The 20,165-nt window shown below is 40.2% G+C and overlaps 1 protein-coding gene across 1 annotated transcript in view; it reads left to right on the top strand.

The window, feature by feature from the left end:
• LOC138021378 (voltage-dependent L-type calcium channel subunit alpha-1D-like) overlaps positions 1–20,165 on the top strand; it is an 83,283-nt gene that overhangs the window by 60,881 nt on the left and 2,237 nt on the right. The window contains exons 26-42 of the mRNA XM_068868244.1: positions 1,355–1,455; positions 1,848–2,049; positions 2,806–2,970; positions 3,456–3,563; positions 4,058–4,141; positions 4,764–4,898; positions 6,100–6,165; positions 7,766–7,875; positions 10,187–10,352; positions 11,761–11,888; positions 13,852–13,948; positions 14,089–14,194; positions 15,316–15,438; positions 15,997–16,106; positions 17,222–17,233; positions 17,861–17,938; positions 19,770–19,859. Of these exons, the coding sequence (XP_068724345.1) occupies positions 1,355–1,455; positions 1,848–2,049; positions 2,806–2,970; positions 3,456–3,563; positions 4,058–4,141; positions 4,764–4,898; positions 6,100–6,165; positions 7,766–7,875; positions 10,187–10,352; positions 11,761–11,888; positions 13,852–13,948; positions 14,089–14,194; positions 15,316–15,438; positions 15,997–16,106; positions 17,222–17,233; positions 17,861–17,938; positions 19,770–19,859 (1,881 nt within the window). The remainder of the gene's footprint in view (positions 1–1,354; positions 1,456–1,847; positions 2,050–2,805; positions 2,971–3,455; positions 3,564–4,057; positions 4,142–4,763; positions 4,899–6,099; positions 6,166–7,765; positions 7,876–10,186; positions 10,353–11,760; positions 11,889–13,851; positions 13,949–14,088; positions 14,195–15,315; positions 15,439–15,996; positions 16,107–17,221; positions 17,234–17,860; positions 17,939–19,769; positions 19,860–20,165) is intronic.

The raw sequence follows: 20,165 nt of genomic DNA, 5'->3' as shown, positions 1-20,165 counted from the left end.
CAGACTTCCTTGCAAGGTGATACAAGATTTTAAGTTTCCTTACCGAAATGTGTCAGGTTTTGGTGGCAAATCAATATTCTCACCACCAATCAACTTGTCATCGTGAGTCGTCTTGCCATCTCCAATTTGCCTTAACTTATGCCTCTGTTGTTTTTAGATTGCAACCCTATCAAACTTACAAACAAACAAAAAATTAACAAAAGAAATTACCTTTATAATACTAAATAATGCAATGGTTAGTGTTACCAGATTTGCGAGCTTTCCCAACGCAACACTGCAGTTCTTATGTTGAACGATTTACAAACATTGGCATCAACGTTTTTTTCGTACAGAGGGCAGTACTTTGAATACAATGATGACATGTCCGAAGTAGAAGTGAGTAATTTCTTTTTTCCAAGAAGTCTGTAACAACTTTCTAGGCGAAAGATAATTGCAGTGTTAATGAAATAGTTAAAGAAGTTACTATATCCCGCTGGAGGTAACAGTGTAGTAGAGGCTATAATTATATTGGAGTCATGTATTTAAACTACGGATGTGTATCGACTTTCTTGGCATAGGGCATATGGTCTGAGCCTCAATAACTGGATTTATGGCTGGTCTAGAGACCCAATTGAAACTCTAGGACTGCAGGGATGGCACCAGAGTGAGAACACTCGCCTCCCATCATTGTGGCCCGGGTTCGATTCCCAGACTCTGCGTGATATGTGGATTGAGATTGTTGGTTCTCTAACCTGCTCCGGTTTTCCCCTCTCCTCAAAAACCAACAGTTGATTTGATTTGCGTTAATTTGTTGATTTCAGTTTACTCCCCAATTAGTGCCCCAGCGTTGTTGGACTAAACGCTGAAATAAAGTTCCTTTCTTTGATATTGTCGTATCGGTCATCGTCGTTGTCGTTGTCATCACAACGGGATCGAAAACGTCAAGTATTTCCGTATTTACTGACGCGTTTTTTTACGATTTTTTGTTACATGGTTTTCGTACTGTCGTAGCTTTATCAAACAATGCCACATGAAGGGTAAGCAATATCGGGCGTCGGCAAAAGATGTTGTATAGAGCATTTGAACCGCGCGGGATCGTTTTGATTTGAAGTTAGTGCCATCTTTGAAGTTTTAATGTCGCCAGTGATAAAGAGGCTTTAAAAAGCCTCTTCATTACTTCAAGTATAAGGTAACCCTATCCGCAATTTTAGTAGCTACCTTGTATGTGTGTAGCTACCTCGTGTCTGTTTCTGTTGCTTATGCTTGCTTCGCTAGTGAGGAACAGGCCTCAGTGGGGGAGTAACTAGAGCAGATGCAGTTACCAAGAAGCATAAATCCAGGCTTTTTTTAAGCGCTGAATGTCGATATATTGCAGGTGAAGGACCGTTCATGGGCTGGACAGGATTACGATTTTGACAACGTATTTAGAGCAATGTTGGCGTTATTTACATCATCTACAGGAGAAGGCTGGCCAGCGTGAGTCTTCTTTTCTCTTTAAATTTATTTTATTTAGTTTGTAACAAAGGCACTTCAAACTGTTAGGGGAGTGATCACAGCTTAGGGCATTTCTGGTCCCTCTTACATTTTCAAATGCATTACATGTTGTAACAAGAACAAAACGACAAACAAAGACCAGAAGAGTTTTTTTCTAGAAGCAGCTTGGTGTCTGACGAAGCTGACGTGCTTTATGATTTTTTAGATTTATTACAATTTTCCTGTCCCTTAGAAGCAAATTAGTTTTCACTCAGAACCTCCTTTTTTATTAATAATACTTTAATCGCAAGAAAATTTCAGGACTCTTAAAATGCTCTTTACCGGGAGTGACCTTCAAGTCGTTCTTTTTTTTTTTTTTTTAATTTCTATTTCAGTCTGATGCAGGCTTCCATTGACACCACCGATATCGACAGGGGACCCATCGTCGATAACAACATCCAGATCGCTCTCTTCTACATTTTCTTCGTCGTAGTTTTCTCATTCTTCTTCATCAACATTTTCGTCGCTCTTATTATCCTCACGTTCCAAGAACAAGGCGAGAAGGAGCAAGGAGATTGTGAACTTGACAGAAATCAGGTGAGACGATTTGCGTGACGAAAAGAATGACTCATTGTCACGCAAGTTTAGGGTCATTTAAACAAGGATCCTATGCATAAATCAATACGTAGGTCATTTTATTCCGTACTTCGGACTTTCAACCTAAACAAGCCCGAGAATATGTGATACTGGTAGAAATTGAAGCTCTATTTTACGTAGTTCCATTATGAACAGTAGGATTTTGAAAGCCAAAACTAGAACTTCTCTTTCAAATCGACACTATTTCCATGGCAGGAATATACGTTTCTCACTCCATTGGTTTATTCTTGTTTTTTGTGTTATATTGCATTGCTCTATTATGCGATATAAAAACGCTTCACAACCAGTGAACCTATAATCCCTGATTCACTCGACCCTGACTATCAGGTCTCAGAAAAGCCTGACTGTTGGGGCGATAATCCCGAGAAAAAATATTTGAAACCTTTAAACCCTTCAAATAATCGAGACAAAGATTCATCTCCTTCACTTCACCGAAAAATCCAAAAGTTGTTTTCTCTTACGCGAAAACACTGCGTCAGCAATTTTATAATTGCAAACGAACCAATGGACGCGCGGGGTTTAATTTAAAGTAAATTAAGTTTCCTGCTTCACCCCCGCCCGCGTCGCCGACGCAGCACCTAGTTTTTTTCACACACTAACCCCGTTTCCAGTCAAATCGGCCAATTACAGCGAACCCTTCGTGATGTTGCCTCGAGGTAATCCTACATTGATCATGTGATCTTTCATTTTCGTCAGAGGGATTGTCTGCATTTTGCCATCGTGGCGAAACCTTCGGAACGATTTATGCCTGAAGACCCGAACACGTGGCAATACCGTGTATGGAGAATTGTTGATTCGAGACCTTTTGAGTACTTCATTATGTTGCTGATTGCGCTCAATACACTCATTCTGACCATGAAGGTAAGTTATGGCATTGATGGTGAGGAACAATTCAAGTCATTTTTAAGGAGTTTGATGACAGCGAAAAACTACAACCAATCAGAATTCAAAGTGCTCAAAACGCGGGTAAATGCGCGGGTGCAATTAGTGCGACGGCGCAAAATTGCCGAAGCTGGCCACTGTGGTTGGCAATCTTGTATTTAATAATTACATTCGACCCTTAGTTCTAAACCGCTTTCTCTTTGATATACTCAAATACTCTACAGTAGTCCGGCATTTTACTAAGCCGTTGACTTCGTCCACTTCTCTTCGCGAGCAAATAGTGGCAAGCAGTATGCCGTGCCACCCGCCCCTCCTCCCCTTTCTCTTCCCCTCCCCCCTTCCCCCCCTTCCCCCATCCCCCGCAAAGCAGAAAAACAAAGCATTTTAAATTAATCATGAAAACTTCCGGGTTGCGGGGTGGCTTATAATTAAGCTTTTCTAACCCAACCTACATTTCATTGCAGTTTCACAATGAGCCGGAGTTGTATCGTGAAATTCTCGACATTTTCAACATCATCTTTACATTCATGTTTACGGGAGAAGCTATCCTAAAGCTTTTTGCCTTCAGGCTGGTAAGCAGTTACAACAAATCTTGAATTTAAACTTGCCTCTCACGACTGATCGTTGGTAAAAGTGCGTAATTTAATAGAAGCAACGACTTGCCTAAATGATGATTTCGTAGTCGAATTAGTAAAATCAGACTGAAGGTAATTTAGTCTGTTAAGTCCAACTGACCTCAAACTATTTTCAAAGGGCTATTAAAAATCAACACCCCAACAATTGTTTTAATTTTCCGTTCGAAATTACAGTTGTTTGATACGTTCAAGTTTCGTGGAACTCGTAGTCGTCAGTCTCACGACGGAGCTATATGATGTGAAACCGAAGGTTTTTTCCTGAGTTGAAATCATAAAGAGCTTTTCTTTCGTGTTTCAAAGAAAAATTGCTCTTGGGACTGACTAATGATTGAAAGTTTGACCAACTTTTAGATGAAACCTGAATCTTGTCGATGGCCTTGACGTAATTTCCATATATAATCATTTGATTTTCTTTGTTTTCCTCTGTCAAGAATTATTTCAGAGATGGTTGGAACGTATTTGACTTTGTCATTGTGTTGGGAAGTTTACTGGATTTCGGCCTCCAGATGAGCGTGGTAAGAGATTGCATTCTCGGTGTGCAGTGTGAGCATCAAATGTCATCTACTGCAACCCTCTACACTTGAATTTAAGCATGATGTTAAACAAAAAGCAAAAACTTTAAAAAAAGACAGACAATCGAACGCGGATCACTCTCTTTATGCGGTGAACGATATTCACTTTCCTTACTTATCATTGCATGATGTGTTCAGAAGTTCACGTAATTAAATGCAAGCGATATTGAGAAGTCTCATAAAGGTGATGACCACACTGGGTTTGGTGTAATGGTGTGTTCGCCTTGCTTTTAATGCTTTTGCGAAATAAGATGCACGCCCAATTTAGATGTTAAAGCCCTGATAACGCAAGCCTCAACGCTCACTTACTTTTCACCCCTAAGCATTAAAAACCTTGGGTTGGTTTTATTCTAGGCTTATATCAAGTGTTAGTGTTCTCAAGGGATAAAGCTGAAGGGATACTTTAAGATGTTTATCATCTGGATTGTTCTTCTTTTTTTTTTTTTTTTTTCATTGCCCTTACTGTTTTTGATGTTTGGGCCTTCCACCGACTTGAATTGAACTAATTTTCAAGATGGGAGATAATGTTTATGCTCTAGGCGCGTTTTGTTTCTTACTTTTAAAGGATTCAAATAATGGTAAGCCAATGCCCTTCGATCCCAGCCTCTTCCGTCTCTTCAGAGCGGCCAGGTTGATCAAGCTGTTGAGGCAAGGTTACACAATACGGATCTTGCTGTGGACTTTTCTTCAGTCTTTCAAGGTAATGTTTGCAACTGTATCCCACACACAGAAAAGGACTCGAGAGCACTGATTTGTTTTTGGCCATTTGTGTTTTCATAAAAATGCATTAAAATGATTCGGCTTATGAGAGTAAGAAGAGACGCATAAACCGGCCCAAAACTACAGCCCATATCTTCGGAACTTCTCAAAATGTCATTCCCGAGCTGATGCGGCACTTTTATTTGCCTCAAGAGTTTAAGAGCTGGGGAGTAAGGATGGCGTTGTGGTTACGCCCGTGCCTCCCACCGCTACGAATCCGGGATGTAATCTTGCGCTCTTACGTGGGCTGAGATTTGCCAATCTCAATCTTACTCCCAGGGTTTTTCTCCAGGTACTCCGGTTTTTCTCCCTCAGCAAAAATCGACTCCCAGCTTATTCCATTTGGCTGTGGTGCTGTGCCCTGAGGGTCTTGCATGGGTCGTGTTTTGGGGCCGAGCGAGCGCCCAGCTGACAGCACAACTCCTTCAGTCCGACCTCGTCGACCTACGCCCTTACCAAGCCAGTCTCTGACTGCAAGAAAGGGTGTTTTGCAAGCCGGATATCATTTATTTATTTATTTATTTATTTACGTGTTTTCCCGCGATTATAGGCAGATAAAATTATTTACGCCTAGTTCTGCTTGCTTTTTATGGGCTGATTTGATTGCCTTGTTCTGGCGTGATTGACTTCAGTTATTACTTTGGGTTTTGGCCTTAGAGGTGTTTTCAATTGAGTGTCGAAAACAATTACCAAAATAATGACCTCGACCAATCACAGCAGGTGCAAACAGCGCAATGAACCAATCCGAAATCGCAGCGATTCCACGTAACTTGCTCAAAGCGCGGGAAAAATCGCGCGTGCAATTCGCGATTGGTTTTGGTTTTGCCTTTCATTGGTTGATAAAACTGGTGCTAGATTTTCAAACTAATCACTAAGCCTAGTAATTGCAATCACGTGATTACTTTCGACAGTCATTCGAAAACTGTTCTGTGTCAAACACAGCCTCGTTCCCAGGCCTTTCAGCGCTTAATCGCAAGAAGGGCGAGACTTGGGGCCGTAACCGCTCGACCCGTAACGTCACGTTTGATTCACGTGAGGACGACTGGAAGCGAGGCTGTGTCAAACAGTTGTCTGACTTGATTGTGCCAACAGATATGGCTGGGCTTGTCGCTTGATACATCTTCAACTGCATTATGTTTTAGGCGTTACCGTACGTTGGTATGCTGATTGGTCTTCTGTTCTTCATCTACGCTGTCATTGGGATGCAGGTGATTGTTATGAAAAGACAGAATGTGATACTGTGCAACAAAAAAATTCAAGACCTCGGCGATAAGCTTCATAATCAAATGAGCTTTTCGACGGTCTTTTTTACTGGCCAAATAGTCAAGGGAAAGACCCATGCATCTCATTTGCTCATTTTTGGGGCAAACATTTGCTACCTTTCTCGCTATCATTCTGCATTAATGGCCACTCTCACTCGTTCTTAGGCATAGTTATAAACCGAAGAAAATCACGTTTACAATCAAATTTGTTCGTATCAGAATCGCCTTCTTTTCACTTTCATATTCCCGGGCGCCGCCATTTTGCATGAATGTGATCTTGCGCAAAAAGAGCTTTTTTTATAGTAACAATGGGGCAATTATTCAAGATAGCGGTGCTCGGAAAATTCGAAAAAGAAGCGATACTGAAGTTTGTGTACTTCTGATAAAGGCGCTTAGTTTGAACAAATTCAAATGATTGTGATTTCTCAACGGAATACTTCGTGGTTTTAATTTTCTTTTCGGATTGGAGGTTCCGTTTTTAACGAAGAAATGGCTAAAGTAGTATGTCATTCGTGGCACCTTTTTCAAAATTAACAAATCGAAAGTGGTTCAGCGTTGTCTGTACTCTTATCTACAACGATATTCGTCATCACAGTGGCCAAAATGTTGTGGACTCACGAGGCGCAGCCGAGTGACCAAAATCGTGACTCAAAGAAAGATCAAGCGTTGTCTATAACTTTCTCGCCGTATGATTGGTTTATTTCCCAAAATGGGCGTGCCTGATTGGCTGTTACATTGCGTGACAAAACCAGGCGAGCATGACGCGTACAGCGTTGTCTAGCGACTCTCATCGACAACGGCAAATTACCCAATCAGATTGCGAGATTACAAGCAATTGTGGTAAAAAGTTAATTTTAAAAAGATCCGGAGATTTAAGTTTTCGATACTGACTGCTATCATTACCAGTTTGGATGCCTTGCCACTACACTTGAAGAGACTCGTGAGTGCTAGGCCATTTAACTAAGTTCAGCTGGCCATTGTCTTGCTTTTGGGGAACCTTTGTTAACATTTTTTGCCTCGTTAGCATAAGCCTATCGTTTTCTAATCTATCAGCCAAAAAAACAGTACTGAATATTGAACGTGCATTGCATAATGAGCTATCTCTTAAAATTTGGACGCAATTTACAAGATAATCTCTGAGTAATGACGCTTTGTAAAGCGTTTGCAAGAGCCGTTGCCGAAAGTAGAATTAAGTTCTACTTTTCGTGCAACTTGTCTCGCAACGATTTTGGCCGTTGCAGGGTATGTTACACTGTGAAATGTTTCGTGCAATTTGTCCCGCCACAATGTCACCAAAACATTGCGAGACAAGTTACAGTGTAACAGCGCCTTGATGCATGATGCATTCTGTCAGCAAACGATGACGTCAGCAAAGATTCGCCTACACTACTAGGACTTGATATTGTCGAAGTTTGACATTCTCGTGACTGTAGGAAAGAGGTCATAAACGCTGAAATAACACCATCTCCTTTACTACAATCCCTGCAGTTCCTTGATTCCTTTTTTACTACAAGAGCGATAAAAAATGTGTTTGTCTCTTTTGCAGATGTTTGGTCAAATCTCCATAGAGAATGGAGAAAAAGGAGAACCCTGGGATCAGATATGGAGTCGCAATAACTTCCAGTCATTTCCTCAAGCCTTCCAAGTTCTTTTCAGGTTCACATGTTACCACGCTAATATGTCACGCACTTGTCACACACCTTGTAACCAGAGGAGAGAGAGGCCAGTTTGTCTTAAGTCGCGAAAACGTTTCAGACCCGAAAAGGCACTGCAAAAAATTACGAAAAGCGTGTTCTTAAATGATTGGGTCTTTGACATGTTTTTAATAGGAACGACAGGAAATCTTAAATCGTAAAGGGTGGAGCAGGGTTGACCAGAAGCTCATCAAGGGTGGGGATTCTCTATCTCCCATACTTTGCCTGATGAGTCAACCCTCTCCCCAGTAGATTTATTTATGGAACACCTTCCTTGGGAGATTCAGAACGCCCTCTGTTGTAAAAGCCAATCAAAACAGAGCTATCTCAGCGTATGATGCATGCTTTTCGCGGGAAAAAACCTGTTCCTAAAAATAAATTTACTCGTGAAAGAGTTGACTGTAGGAATTAGTGGAGATAGAGGATCCCTTTGATGAGCTCCCGTTGAGAGCAATCGAGTTCACCTTTTCCGGGACCTGTCTCTTCAACGACGTTAAGTCCTATTGGGTTGTTGCATGGGTGACCGTCTTGGAAATACCCTATGTGGGGGGGGGGGGGGGGGGCCCTTTGGTCACCATCCGCGCTTCCCTCCTCTGCGAACGTATGTGGGCGGAGTTTCAGACGATCTCAACCTGGCTCCAGGGTTTTTCTCCAGGTACTCTGGTTTTCCTACCACATCAAAGCCGACTCACAGTTTATTGCGTCTGACTGTGGTGTTATTCTGCAGCGACTCTTTTTTTTTCTGGCCACTTCGGTTTTCCCTTCTCGTCAAAACCCAATATTTGATATGATCAGCTTTAACTTTGATTGATTTCAGTAACCCTTTCATTCCAAAGATCAAAGCGTTCATACTCCTAACTAGTACCATAGATTTCTTGGTTGGGTAGTCATGCATGAGAATTTGGTGTTATATCAAGATCACAGCTCTTAATTAAGCTGATAGTTATCTTCATTCTCTATACCTGTCTGATTGACATTTCATTGAAATTGTGAGGAGAATTTACATGCGAATCTCTCCTGGGAGTCAAACGGTTAGATTAATTTAACTTTATCTACAACTACAAGAGCACTGGTGCCCAGCTATATAAAATTCACTCTTAAATGAAGAAACAATGAATTGGCAACTTAAATTTCATGCCTTGAAAGGTGGTCGTTTCGAAGATACAGAGGGATTTGTGAAAACGTGTTGTAGCTTTTGAGGAAATGGCCACTGGCTTTATCCTCTTCTTGTGTGTTTTTCTTTCGTTATTTTTTTAAACTTTAAATTTCTTATTTGCAACGCTTTTACAGCCCCTCTTTCCTTTTCCCTTTTCCTCCTTTCATCCCAATATTAGAACAATAGACAACAACTCAAATACTAGCCAACCGTTAGTTATTGCCAAGCTCAGACATTTTGTTCCCCGTCATGTACTTCTCACCTTATACCGTTGTTTCATTTTACCCTATCTGAACTATGGTATCTGCGCTTGGGGTCGGGCTGCTGAAACACACCTTCATAAGCTACTAGTTCTCCAAAAGAGAGCCCTTAGGCTAATGTTCTTCAGTAATCCAAGAGCTCATGCTGTCCCATTGTTCTTAGAAACAAAACAGTTGCCGATATCATTCTTGCTGTTTGAGCAAATGAGCCTTCTAATGTACGACGTTCATAATATCTTCCTCCTAGTAACATTAAGAATATGTTCAAGAAACTGTCTGTAGTCCATAGTTACCGGACTAGATCTGTTACTAACGAGAATTATTATGTTGAGCAAGCTAGAACTGAAAATATAAAAAGAGTCTTCTCTATCTCAGGTGCCCTGATTTAGGAACAGCATTCCACCCTCTATCAAACACTAAGTAAAAATCAATTTAAAAGCGAACTAAAGAATAAACTCAATGAAATCCTTAAAAAACGAGGACAATTGCATAAGAATTTCTGATATACGAGTACAATCTCAAAATCATAACATTGTATGTTAATCCAAGTCCGCCTCTCCGTCTCACTCTGGCTATAAACCACACGGCAAAATAGATTGCTTCTAGGTTTGTTCTTTGAATATCATTTATGGGACTTTTGCCCGCCTCGAATAGCCCTCGCTAATTGCGGGAAAAAGCTCTGTAATTTAGAATTTTTAGATCTAAAAAAGAATTGTTGTTTTCTAACCCGTCGACTTTGCAGTGTTGTTTTGTCACTCTTGTTTCCTTTCTTTCCTATTGGTTGCTGTGTTTGTTTGTGCGAAGAGTACAAAAAATTGATCCAGTCACGCTGATTATGTCACGCTCGTTAATTATAGGGCCGCAACTGGGGAGAACTGGCAGCTGATTATGCTGGCGTGCGACACCGGAGCTGACTGTGTGAAATTACCAGGAGTGGAGGAGAATAAAGGGGAAGAGAAAACCTGTGGCAGCGCCTTCACTTATGTCTATTTCATCTCATTTATATTCTTCTGTTCATTTCTGGTATGCTTCAACGTAATCATTGGATGGGCCCTTTGCGGTTAAGCGATCACATGGTACTCAAACTTTATAACACTTGAACGAAAAAAAAACCAAACTAACTAAAACAAAAACCCGGTATCTTGCCATCGTTTTGTTTCGCCAGTAAACACGCAACGTAACTTGATCACGGCGCCCGCTGAACTCGATGTCACTTTTCGATTTTGCGATTTACTTGTGCAGCCAAAAATTGAACGTAGCAAAAATCTCCCAAAATGCTTTTCGCTGATGGTAAGTTTTTACGTTCGCGGTTCAAAATTAATGTTGTTTTCATGTCGCAAATTTTGTTGCTGATGGCAAAATATTTTATTCTCGATCGACCGTCCTGAAAACTTCCTTCTGCTCTTTGTAAAAACTGTTTACCAATATTTATATATATAATTTTGCATCAATAACTGTTTTGCATAAAGCAGGCTAACAAAATCTGTACCTTGCTTAGTTCGCATTTTTGAGCGTTAAAATATAATTTTCGGTCCTATGCTTCTGTTACAAAGTGGTATATTTTTGAGGTCACCCATCCAGATACTAACCCCGCCGGACAGGGATAAGGTCAGTGAACTTTTGTCTTAGAAAGCTGTGAGATGCTCAGAGGGTACCCTTAAACTTGTGGTGAAAAAGAAGTTGTAAGGGAACTTGAAAATGATCAACATGTCAGCCTCGAAGCCACTGTTTCTCGATTCCCTTTTATTTTCTTCAATCTTTCTGGGTTTAGTATTTTGCTAGTAACCACATGTCTTCTCAGGGGGCTATTTACCAAAGACATCTACCATGGCACTACAATGATATGCGGTACCAAAAGAATATCGTGTACTATTAGAGCTACGTATTGCGCAAAGACAACTTAAATCAATTAAGGACTAAAGCGCTGTGTTACTGCACTACCACACGTATGCAATGCGTGCCTATTTTTGTACCATGTGATCACTAACCTGCAAAGGGCCCATTGATCAATAACACATTATTTTTGCCTCGTCCAGCAAATTGCCAATGCTAATCGTGACGGGACAAGTCCAATACAATAAAAAGTTCACCTAACTGGAGTGGATAAAATGTCTTCAGAAGCACACCATCTTAGAAATCACAGGCAGGAGTGAAACATAAAAATTTATACGATACGCGTGTTTCGTGCCAAATTTATTGCTTGAGTACGAAACACTCGTGTCTCTAAATCTTTGAATCATGTAAGAAAAGCAAATCTTAGAGTGTGCTGTAGTAGAATAAGGCGTGTCGAATAGGCCAATCACGCAATTCATAATAACGAAGAGCCGTTTTAGTAGAGGAAAGATCATAAAGATCACGTGGGCCCTTGGTGTCCACAACCAGTAAATTATTTGGAGCAACTTTGTTTTACTTTCCTCTTTTTTTGCAATAGCTTCTCAACCTTTTCGTGGCTGTCATTATGGACAACTTCGAGTACCTAACACGCGACGAGTCTATTCTCGGCCCACATCATCTCGACGAGTTTGTCCGTGTGTGGTCTGAGTTCGATCCTGGAGCCACGTAAGTTGCATTCAACGTGATCTCTTCTCTCAACCCTTCCTCTACCTCTGAAATGACTATTATCGTCCATTTAGGACGCTTAGCGCTTGATAGGAATTATGGGAAATGAATATCTATTTTTAAAATCCGTTGCCTGAACTCGCAAGACTCGAACCTAGGAATGTTCGATTAATAACCCTTTCACTTAACCACTAGATTACCACATTGTTAAATGCCAGAGCATTATTTTTTTGAAAAACTTCAATTTTTTTTTCTTCCGAATGCCGCTGTAAACGTGTATTATCACCCGCTAAGAAACAAGTTTAAACAGAAAAAAGAAGGCGTTACCAAACCTCAAGAGAAAGCTAACCATTTTAAAACCAAGCACTAGACTTAACCACTATTCAGCAATGATTTTCTATACACTAATTAGTGTTGGTAAATAATCAGTACAATTCTCAGCCACTTCAGTGATCTTTGGTGGTTAAGTGGATAAAAGCATCTTCACAGTGGGTTTTCCGGGTTCAAATCCTGTCCCGGAATGCAACTTTTACTTTTTTTCTTTTCATCTGCTACCACAAGTCCTGGAACAGAGTAATCTAAATTGACGATAACAGTCAATCCAGAGAAAATTTGGAATTGTCGATAATCGCCATTCAGAGGTAGAGGCCTTGTTGCTTCTCTAAAGAAACGATTATCATTAATTCCTAATTTTCTTTGAATTTACTATTATCGTTAATTTAGGACACTGTATCCCAGGACTTGAAGTGGCAGAGAAAATAAGGAAAATAAAAATCATATCCGCGGATTCGATTTGAACCCGGAGTTTCTACTTTGTAGGAACCGCTTCACCACTGAAGATCAAGACAGCGTGTCAGTGCTGACGGCCTAAGCTGTGATTTTAAAATGTTTAGCTTTGTCGTGAAGTTTGGTAATCGACCTTTTGCATTGTTTAATTTTGTTTGTTGCCGAGTGATAAGACAGCATTATCAAATTAATAGAGTTTAAAATATTGTCCCTGAACAGCTAGCGGTGTGTTGTCAAGCGGTTAGGTGGCGTGTTAATGAGCATTCCCAGGTTCCAGTCTTATGTCCATGCTTTGTTTTGCTTTGTTTATAGTGGAAGTGCACTTAGCTATCAAGCTAGTTTACAGGCACTCCACTGTTAACAAGGTAAAAGTAACAATTCAAACTTAACAGAAACATTATTAAGAACCCCAACTGGCGGGAAGCAACCAGTTGGCTATTTACAAAGCGTGGTGGAGTTGAATCCGGGGCAACCGGAAATAAATCCAAGCCAGAGGTTAGAACGGGATTTGAACCCGGAGCAGCCGCATGCAAACCCAGCGCTCTAACCACTGGACCACACTGCCTCCCTACCCTACCCATACACTTGGGTTGTCTTTTAAACAAATTATATGACCATTTCCCATAATCCATATCAAGTTTTCAGTCTTCTAACTTAACGATAATAGTAAATTCATAGCAAATTAGGAGTTAACGATGATCGTTAATTCAGAGGTTGAGAATGGGTCGGTTGCATTAGGTAAAAATTTATTTTTCCTCGTATGCTCTGTGAAATTCTTTCCTATTCTAGTACTCGGTACCTTCTTCTGACATTAGTTCTATTTTCCTGACCGAGTGTTTGAATTTCAAATTCCTCTGATTTACAACAAAGTATCTTTGCTTAAACCTCGAATGATTCTCCTTGGCAATGACTTAATCATCAAAAACTAAATTCCAGGAACGGACTGTTTAAATAAATACAAAGATGAGGATTTTTATCATTAAATGAGGCACATCTGGTTGGCCGTAATGCTGCGAGTTGGACTGGAAAGAGCATCGAAATGAGGCTTCCGAGGAGCACCAGCCCATAACCCATTAGAGGGGAGGCTGACTCATGTTATTTCTTCAGGTTACATCCGGGGTAATAAAGTTCTTTGTTTTAACGCTCGTTGTTTCGAACCTTTAATCTCTCTCTTTAGGGGCCGTATCAAGCACACAGAGGTTTGTCAGTTGCTTCGCCAAATGTCTCCTCCGGTAGGAATTGGAAAGAAATGTCCCAAGATTGTAGCTTATAAGGTGAGCAACATACGAATTTTGCAACTAGATTGTAGTTTGCCCTCACGTGGCTTCGTTAAGCTCCATGATTGGGTCAGAAAGCGACACCCTTAATGTTTTCATCCAATTAGAAGGAAACCGATGTGCTTTTCTCTTTGTAGCGCCTGATAAAGATGAATATGCCGCTGTACCCTGATAACACAGTCACCTTCACGGCCACTCTTTTTGCATTGGTTCGAACATCACTCAAGATCATGACAGAGAAAAGTAAGTTATTTTTCCTTGAATAAAGAAATGAGCCTAACAGAGTTTGAATGAAGGTCTGTCAGTACCTCAGTGCGAAAATAAGTTGGAGTCAGTGTGATCGATGACTCTTAGAATTGTCGGGATAAGCGACCACCTAGAATATATCAGCCGAGGGGAATTCAATTGAGGGATTTATTGCGATAAATTCTACATTTCAAGGATTTATGCAGATGAATCACTCATAAATGAATAAGTGAATAGCACGTACTATGCAAACTCTATTTGCATTGGTAATTGCTACCCTGGGGTATATGCAAGTGTAGCCTGCGTAATAATGCAAGTGAGACTATAAAAGAGGTCACATGTGCTCCACCCTATCACTCTCCTCGAGTTTGGCAACCCAGCCACTACCCTCCCCCCCCCCCCCCTCCACCCCCACCCAATCGAGTAAGTCGGGATTGGTCGGTCAACACTCATTGCCATCCCTCAAACTGACATTTCCCTTTCTATTCAACTTACACGACGTACAATCTACTTCAACGAAACAAGCATTTCAATGTGCAGAGAGCATTCAGATTAGGCGAGCAAAAGAGTTAAACCCGGATCAATGGGTTCTCTTTGCATATTCCAACATCCACTAGACTAATGAGACAAGCTCCTGGAAAATCGAATTTTTTAGAGTATTGACATAGTAGTACCCAGCAAAAAAAGCTAACCGTCTTCAAAGTGGTTTTTAGACCTAAATACTGTAGATCAGCGCGGTTTTGCTTAGAAACGCTATTTCTTGGTGAACTAAAGCTGTAATTCTGCCTGTTTTCATTCTTTTTGCAGCGATAAGCTTCTTATATGAAGATGGGATATTGCGTCGTGTAATTGTAAGGAAATGTCCAATGTCAGTTTGACGGATGGCCATTAGTGTTGACCGGATTGATCCTCATAGCTCCCATCTTCGCCTAGCCTTGGGCTTGTCCCAGGCCAGAGCGATTCTCCATATCGTAGTGCCATATCAATACCCAGGGTAAAATATTTCACTATTCACCTCCACTTCGGTGAATAATTGTTAATTATATGTTAGACCCACCCAGACTGGTTCTAGATGCGTTTTATAAACTTGTTTTTTTCCTTGTCATGACTCTTTACAGATAATCTAAAAGAGAATGATAAAGAACTTAGAGCTATGCTTAAGAGAGTCTGGCCTAAACTCACCAAGAAGACACTGGACAGAGTTGTTCCGAAACCTCCAAGTCTGATCAACAATGGTAAATGTCCGTATCAAATTCCATTTTTCTTTATTCTTAAAATAGTGATAGATTTATTTTCAAAAGGAAAATAATTTTTTTTCACAATGACTGAAGCGCTTTCTTTTTTAAAAAAACTGGGTATCATAATTGTGTTGAAGTAAACTTGGGCTTTTCAGTGATTTTAATTCGAGAATAAGCTACCTCTTTTTTGAACACATTGATTAATCAGTAGTGTGAGTGGGATCTTTCATTTCATGGCCTCTCGTCCCATCAAAGGGAAGGAAGTAAAGGGTCTGGACAAACGGGAAATGTTGAGTGACGTTTAAACAACATCAAGCATTGTTGGGTGACCAACCATTTTACCGTTTGGCCACTTTGTTTTTGTTCTGTTTGATCGTGTTTGATTGTGTTTGGTCGTGTTGGTTGGTCACCAAACAATGCTTGATGTTGTTTAAACGCCAGACATTTCCCGTTTGGCCGGGCCTCGACACTCCTACTTGCTAGTCACCTACTTAAGCTGCTTGGGCTATCCCTACGTGACTGATTTTATACCTTCTCTTTTCTTTACTCTTGATTTTTCAGCTAATCAAGCAAACCAGCAGCCGCAGATGACAGTGGGTAAAATATACTGCGCCAAGTTAATCTACGAAAACTACAAGTTTATGAGACGGAAAGGACAGATGCAAGTCAAGGTGAGCTGAAAGTGTTATCAGTAACCCATAAGGGTTGAAACGTGTAACGCGCGTTCACAGCTTCCGAATATTCAGTGCGAACTGATTGGTTGAATGTCTCAGTGCTAAGTACCATATTTGGAAACCCCTCGCTCTTGCAAATTGAATATTGAGAAGCTTGTTTCCCAGCACACAAGGGGCCGTTACACGTTTTAACCCTTATGGGTTTCTGGTGTTTTGTAATATCGCTAGACGGCTGAAATTTCGCTTTTGCTTAATCTCTCTGATCTCGGAGTGATGCCCTCTCGCGCTATGTGGAGAGAAGTTTTTGTTTTCAAAACAGGTAAATGAGAATGAACAATGAATTCAAATGCAAGGCAACAGACTGACAGCATCTTGGAGAATATATGAAAGTTATTCCGTGGACTTGCAGATAGAAAACGATTGATCGTGGCAATGAATGAAACAACTCAGGCCATTGTAAAGACACTTGAGAAAACAGGAATCGAAGTCTAGATTGTGCGACTACAGTGCAATTATCCCTCCGTCTACAAGCAGGCTTATCTTGTTCTCGAGGCGGTTGCTCCTATGTCTTTATTATTTCTTTGTTATGTCTAGTTAACGATTTTATTAAAGATTTTTGCTGCTTAATTAATTCTTATTTATCTTGTTTGCTATGCAGTTAAAATTATTTGATAATAATTAACTTTAAATGCTTATTGGAATCAAGACATTTTTTGGTAAATCCACACAATAATACACGCTAAATCGTTAACGTGTCAGTATAAATTAACTTAACGATTAAAATTGTATCGTCAGGTGTCAACATGCGAAGTTAAATAGCAAGGATATAAAGATAAACAATAACAAAATCCCATTTTAAAATAATCTCGAACTGACTAATTTGCGGAGTTTGGTTTAAAAGTAAACTGAACCATAATCATTTTAAAAGTTAAAAACAGGTTTAAAAATATCGTAACTAAACAACCTTGTTTTCATGTCAACCATGTCAGAGAATGTGGGCGAGGGAGTCGGAGGTCAAAGGTTTCTCTTAAGAATTGAACCTGGCTTTAAGTCTATTTGTCCTCTTCTCATGTTCAATCTTTTTGTTCTCTCTCTGTTCACTGGCTTTGCAGGATGCTGAGCAGGTAGGTGATCGCTTCGTTACCTTTCTATGTTGCTTTTTGTTCTCGTTCTTCTTTTCCAATTTTCTCATAGCTTCCTTTCATTTAACGCATTACATACAAACTTTATTTGATGCTGGCTTATATTAATATTCCCAAAACAACGAGAAATCGAGGATATTACATGGCCGCGTGGAGATACGAAATTTCTCTTCGAGTGTTGAAAAATAGTTCACTCGTATTTAAATCATTTCACGAAAGGCATCGAGAGGCGCTATGTAACCATAGCAACAGTGATCTTTTCACGTGTGAAGATATCATGTTTTCGCGCGAAAACTCACTTGGTATTTCATTGGTGTTTATATAATAAATATTCTTTCGAGCCAAAAAAAGGAATCCGATTATCGTTTATCTGCCTGGAAGCATCCTTCTTGTATTTTAGGCCGCGATGCGGTGACCTCTGTCTTTTGCGAAAGACACTTTTTTATGTGTGTGAGCATCGTGGCCTTCTGTTTGTCAAAACATTCTAATTCTACTATTCTGCGTTTCGGTTCTTTCTGTCTCGTAATATACTACTTTCTTACTTCCTCCCTCTCTTTCTTTCTTTCTATTTTTTCTCTCGCTCATCTTCACCTTGCCTTCATTTCTTAGGGGAATTCTCTCGGCCGTCTTGTTGGCGGACAAGTGTTCCAGAAATTCCGACGAGATAACGACCCCGAGTTAGGAGAGGTACACAAGAGTTGATTTCTACGCGCATGCCCCATTCAGTCCTCATAATCTTTGTCACCTTGCCACCTCGCATAAACCTGAATGTAATGATAGCATTTTAAAACTGCGAAAGTATTTTTCATTGAACTTAAGGTTTTAAAAAATGCCTAGCAATAAATAAATGATAAATAAACAAACACGTATGAAACAGAAGCCTCACTTTTTAGTAACAACATACACAGATCTCTGTTTTTAGGCGTAGCAAAAAGTAAATTTATTTCCTACCAAACTTAAGTTGAACATGGTCCTATGCCAAATTAAAAACGTTTCTTGCCTCTCAGTGCCTTAAATGCATGGCAATCAATGTTAAAGGCCTAAAAATTAATGGTTTTATTGGCAAGGATTTTAGAAAACACTTGACAGTAAAAATTAAAGGTAAAAGTTACGAACGACGTCTCAACCGCTAAGAATAGGTATTCATACATACATTAAGAGAGAGAGAAAAAAAAGTAGAAAAAAACGTAAATGCAAAATGATAGAAAACAATAAAAGGTTCATTAGAAAGCTTTAGGGTTTATTTGTCCTTAAAAACTTTACTTCCAAAGAGTCTTTTGTAATTATGTTTTCCATTCCTTTTCCTATCATTCTATTTTTCACTTCATGTGCGCTTTGAATGAAATTTTCCTTTTGCCGCTGTAGTGTAAAGTGTACTTGAAGAGTTCTTTCACTGAATCAGAAGGGAGAATTTGTACCAAAACGTCATTGTAAAGAAACGTATATATGTGAAGCGTGGGTCACGGTAGAAGAAATGGGACGTGATCCCCGAACTTATCTGGACAATTTAGCCAATTGTCTCGTATTGACGTCTTGTAGGGTAAAGACTTGTTTCCATATCTCAAATTGCCCTTGGACGCCAGGTGCCTGGGAATGAAATTAAATCACTGGAATCGATCAGTGTAAAATGCAGACTGAGGTTATAATGTAACTGTTGAAAAAGCCCAAACCCCTTAGAAACGCTAACCTTAGGCCTAATTAGGCGTAAAACAATATTTAGGCTTAACTGTTGGCATTCCGATTCCAGAGATTTAATCTCATTCCCAGGCACCTCACGTCCAAGGGCACTTTGAGATATGGAAACAAGTCTTTAACGTCTTGTAGACGTGACGTCATCGCTCAGTTGAGGCCCTGACAGGGTAAATTCCGACAAGCGACATGGCCCAAAAAGTAACAAGAGCACATAAAATGAAATTCCGACAAAAGACATCCTTTCCCAGCAAAATTCCGACAGTGACGTCAAGGCCGAGAATGAGCCGATTAAACCCCGACACGAGTCAGGTGTCTACAAGACTCAATTGCTTAAATTGTCCAGATAAGTGCGAGGATTACTTCTTTCTTTCGTAAAAATATACGTTTCCACACTGCCTGCTATGATAGGCAATGCTTCCCCAGTGGTTAGGGCGCTTACCTTGAGATCCGGGGATCCCGGGTTGTGACCACTGGTTGAATTTGTTCCTGATAGTCCTTTTTTCAACTTCTGAGCTGCACTTGTAAATAGCCAACTATAGGTTGCCTCCGGTCGGTTGGGATTCTTACCAGTTGTTGTTGAATGTTCTGTTCTGTCGTGGTTGTGTTTCATTGGCCCTGAAAAGTCCCTATGGGGAGTGGTCAATTAAGTATGTATTGTATCGTAGTGTAGTGTAGTGTAGTGTAGTGTAGTGTAGTGTAGTGTAGCGTAGCGTATTGTATTGTAGTGGCATGCCATTGGTCAGAACAAACTTGGATTTTTGTGAGCATTTGGACCTTTTTGCGTTTTGTTTAATTTGAAGCTAACATTGGTGCTTTGTTGCACTAGGGACTTCCGATGCAAGATGTGGCTATCAGTTTAGGTGATGGTCCTTATCATTCTGGTTCTACGCAGGGCTTGTATCATCCTAATCACCAGGTAAACAAACAAACATAACATTAGATATAATCGGGATTGGAAGCAGTTTTTGTTCTCCTGCGAGTGAGCATTTTCAAATCCCTTTGTATCTGGAACAACTCTGTGTGTTTAACTAAGATTCTTAGATCGAGGATACTTTGTGAATGCATCGATCTTAATTGCGCTCATTTCCGGGATAAAACTTAGTATAAACGGAAGTTTGTGCCCTTCTCCTACGATCGATTTGATTTAAGACTGTTTTTATGTGGAATTCTCAAAATGTCTAACTTCTGGTTGAATTGCAAGATTTACTGTAATCGTGTGCTA

Source organism: Montipora capricornis, chromosome 2 (genome assembly GCF_036669925.1).
Source record: "Montipora capricornis isolate CH-2021 chromosome 2, ASM3666992v2, whole genome shotgun sequence".
Classification (NCBI taxonomy): domain Eukaryota; kingdom Metazoa; phylum Cnidaria; class Anthozoa; order Scleractinia; family Acroporidae; genus Montipora; species Montipora capricornis.
The sequence above is the reverse complement of the archived record's forward strand: the minus strand, read 5'-3'. Positions and strand labels throughout refer to the sequence as shown.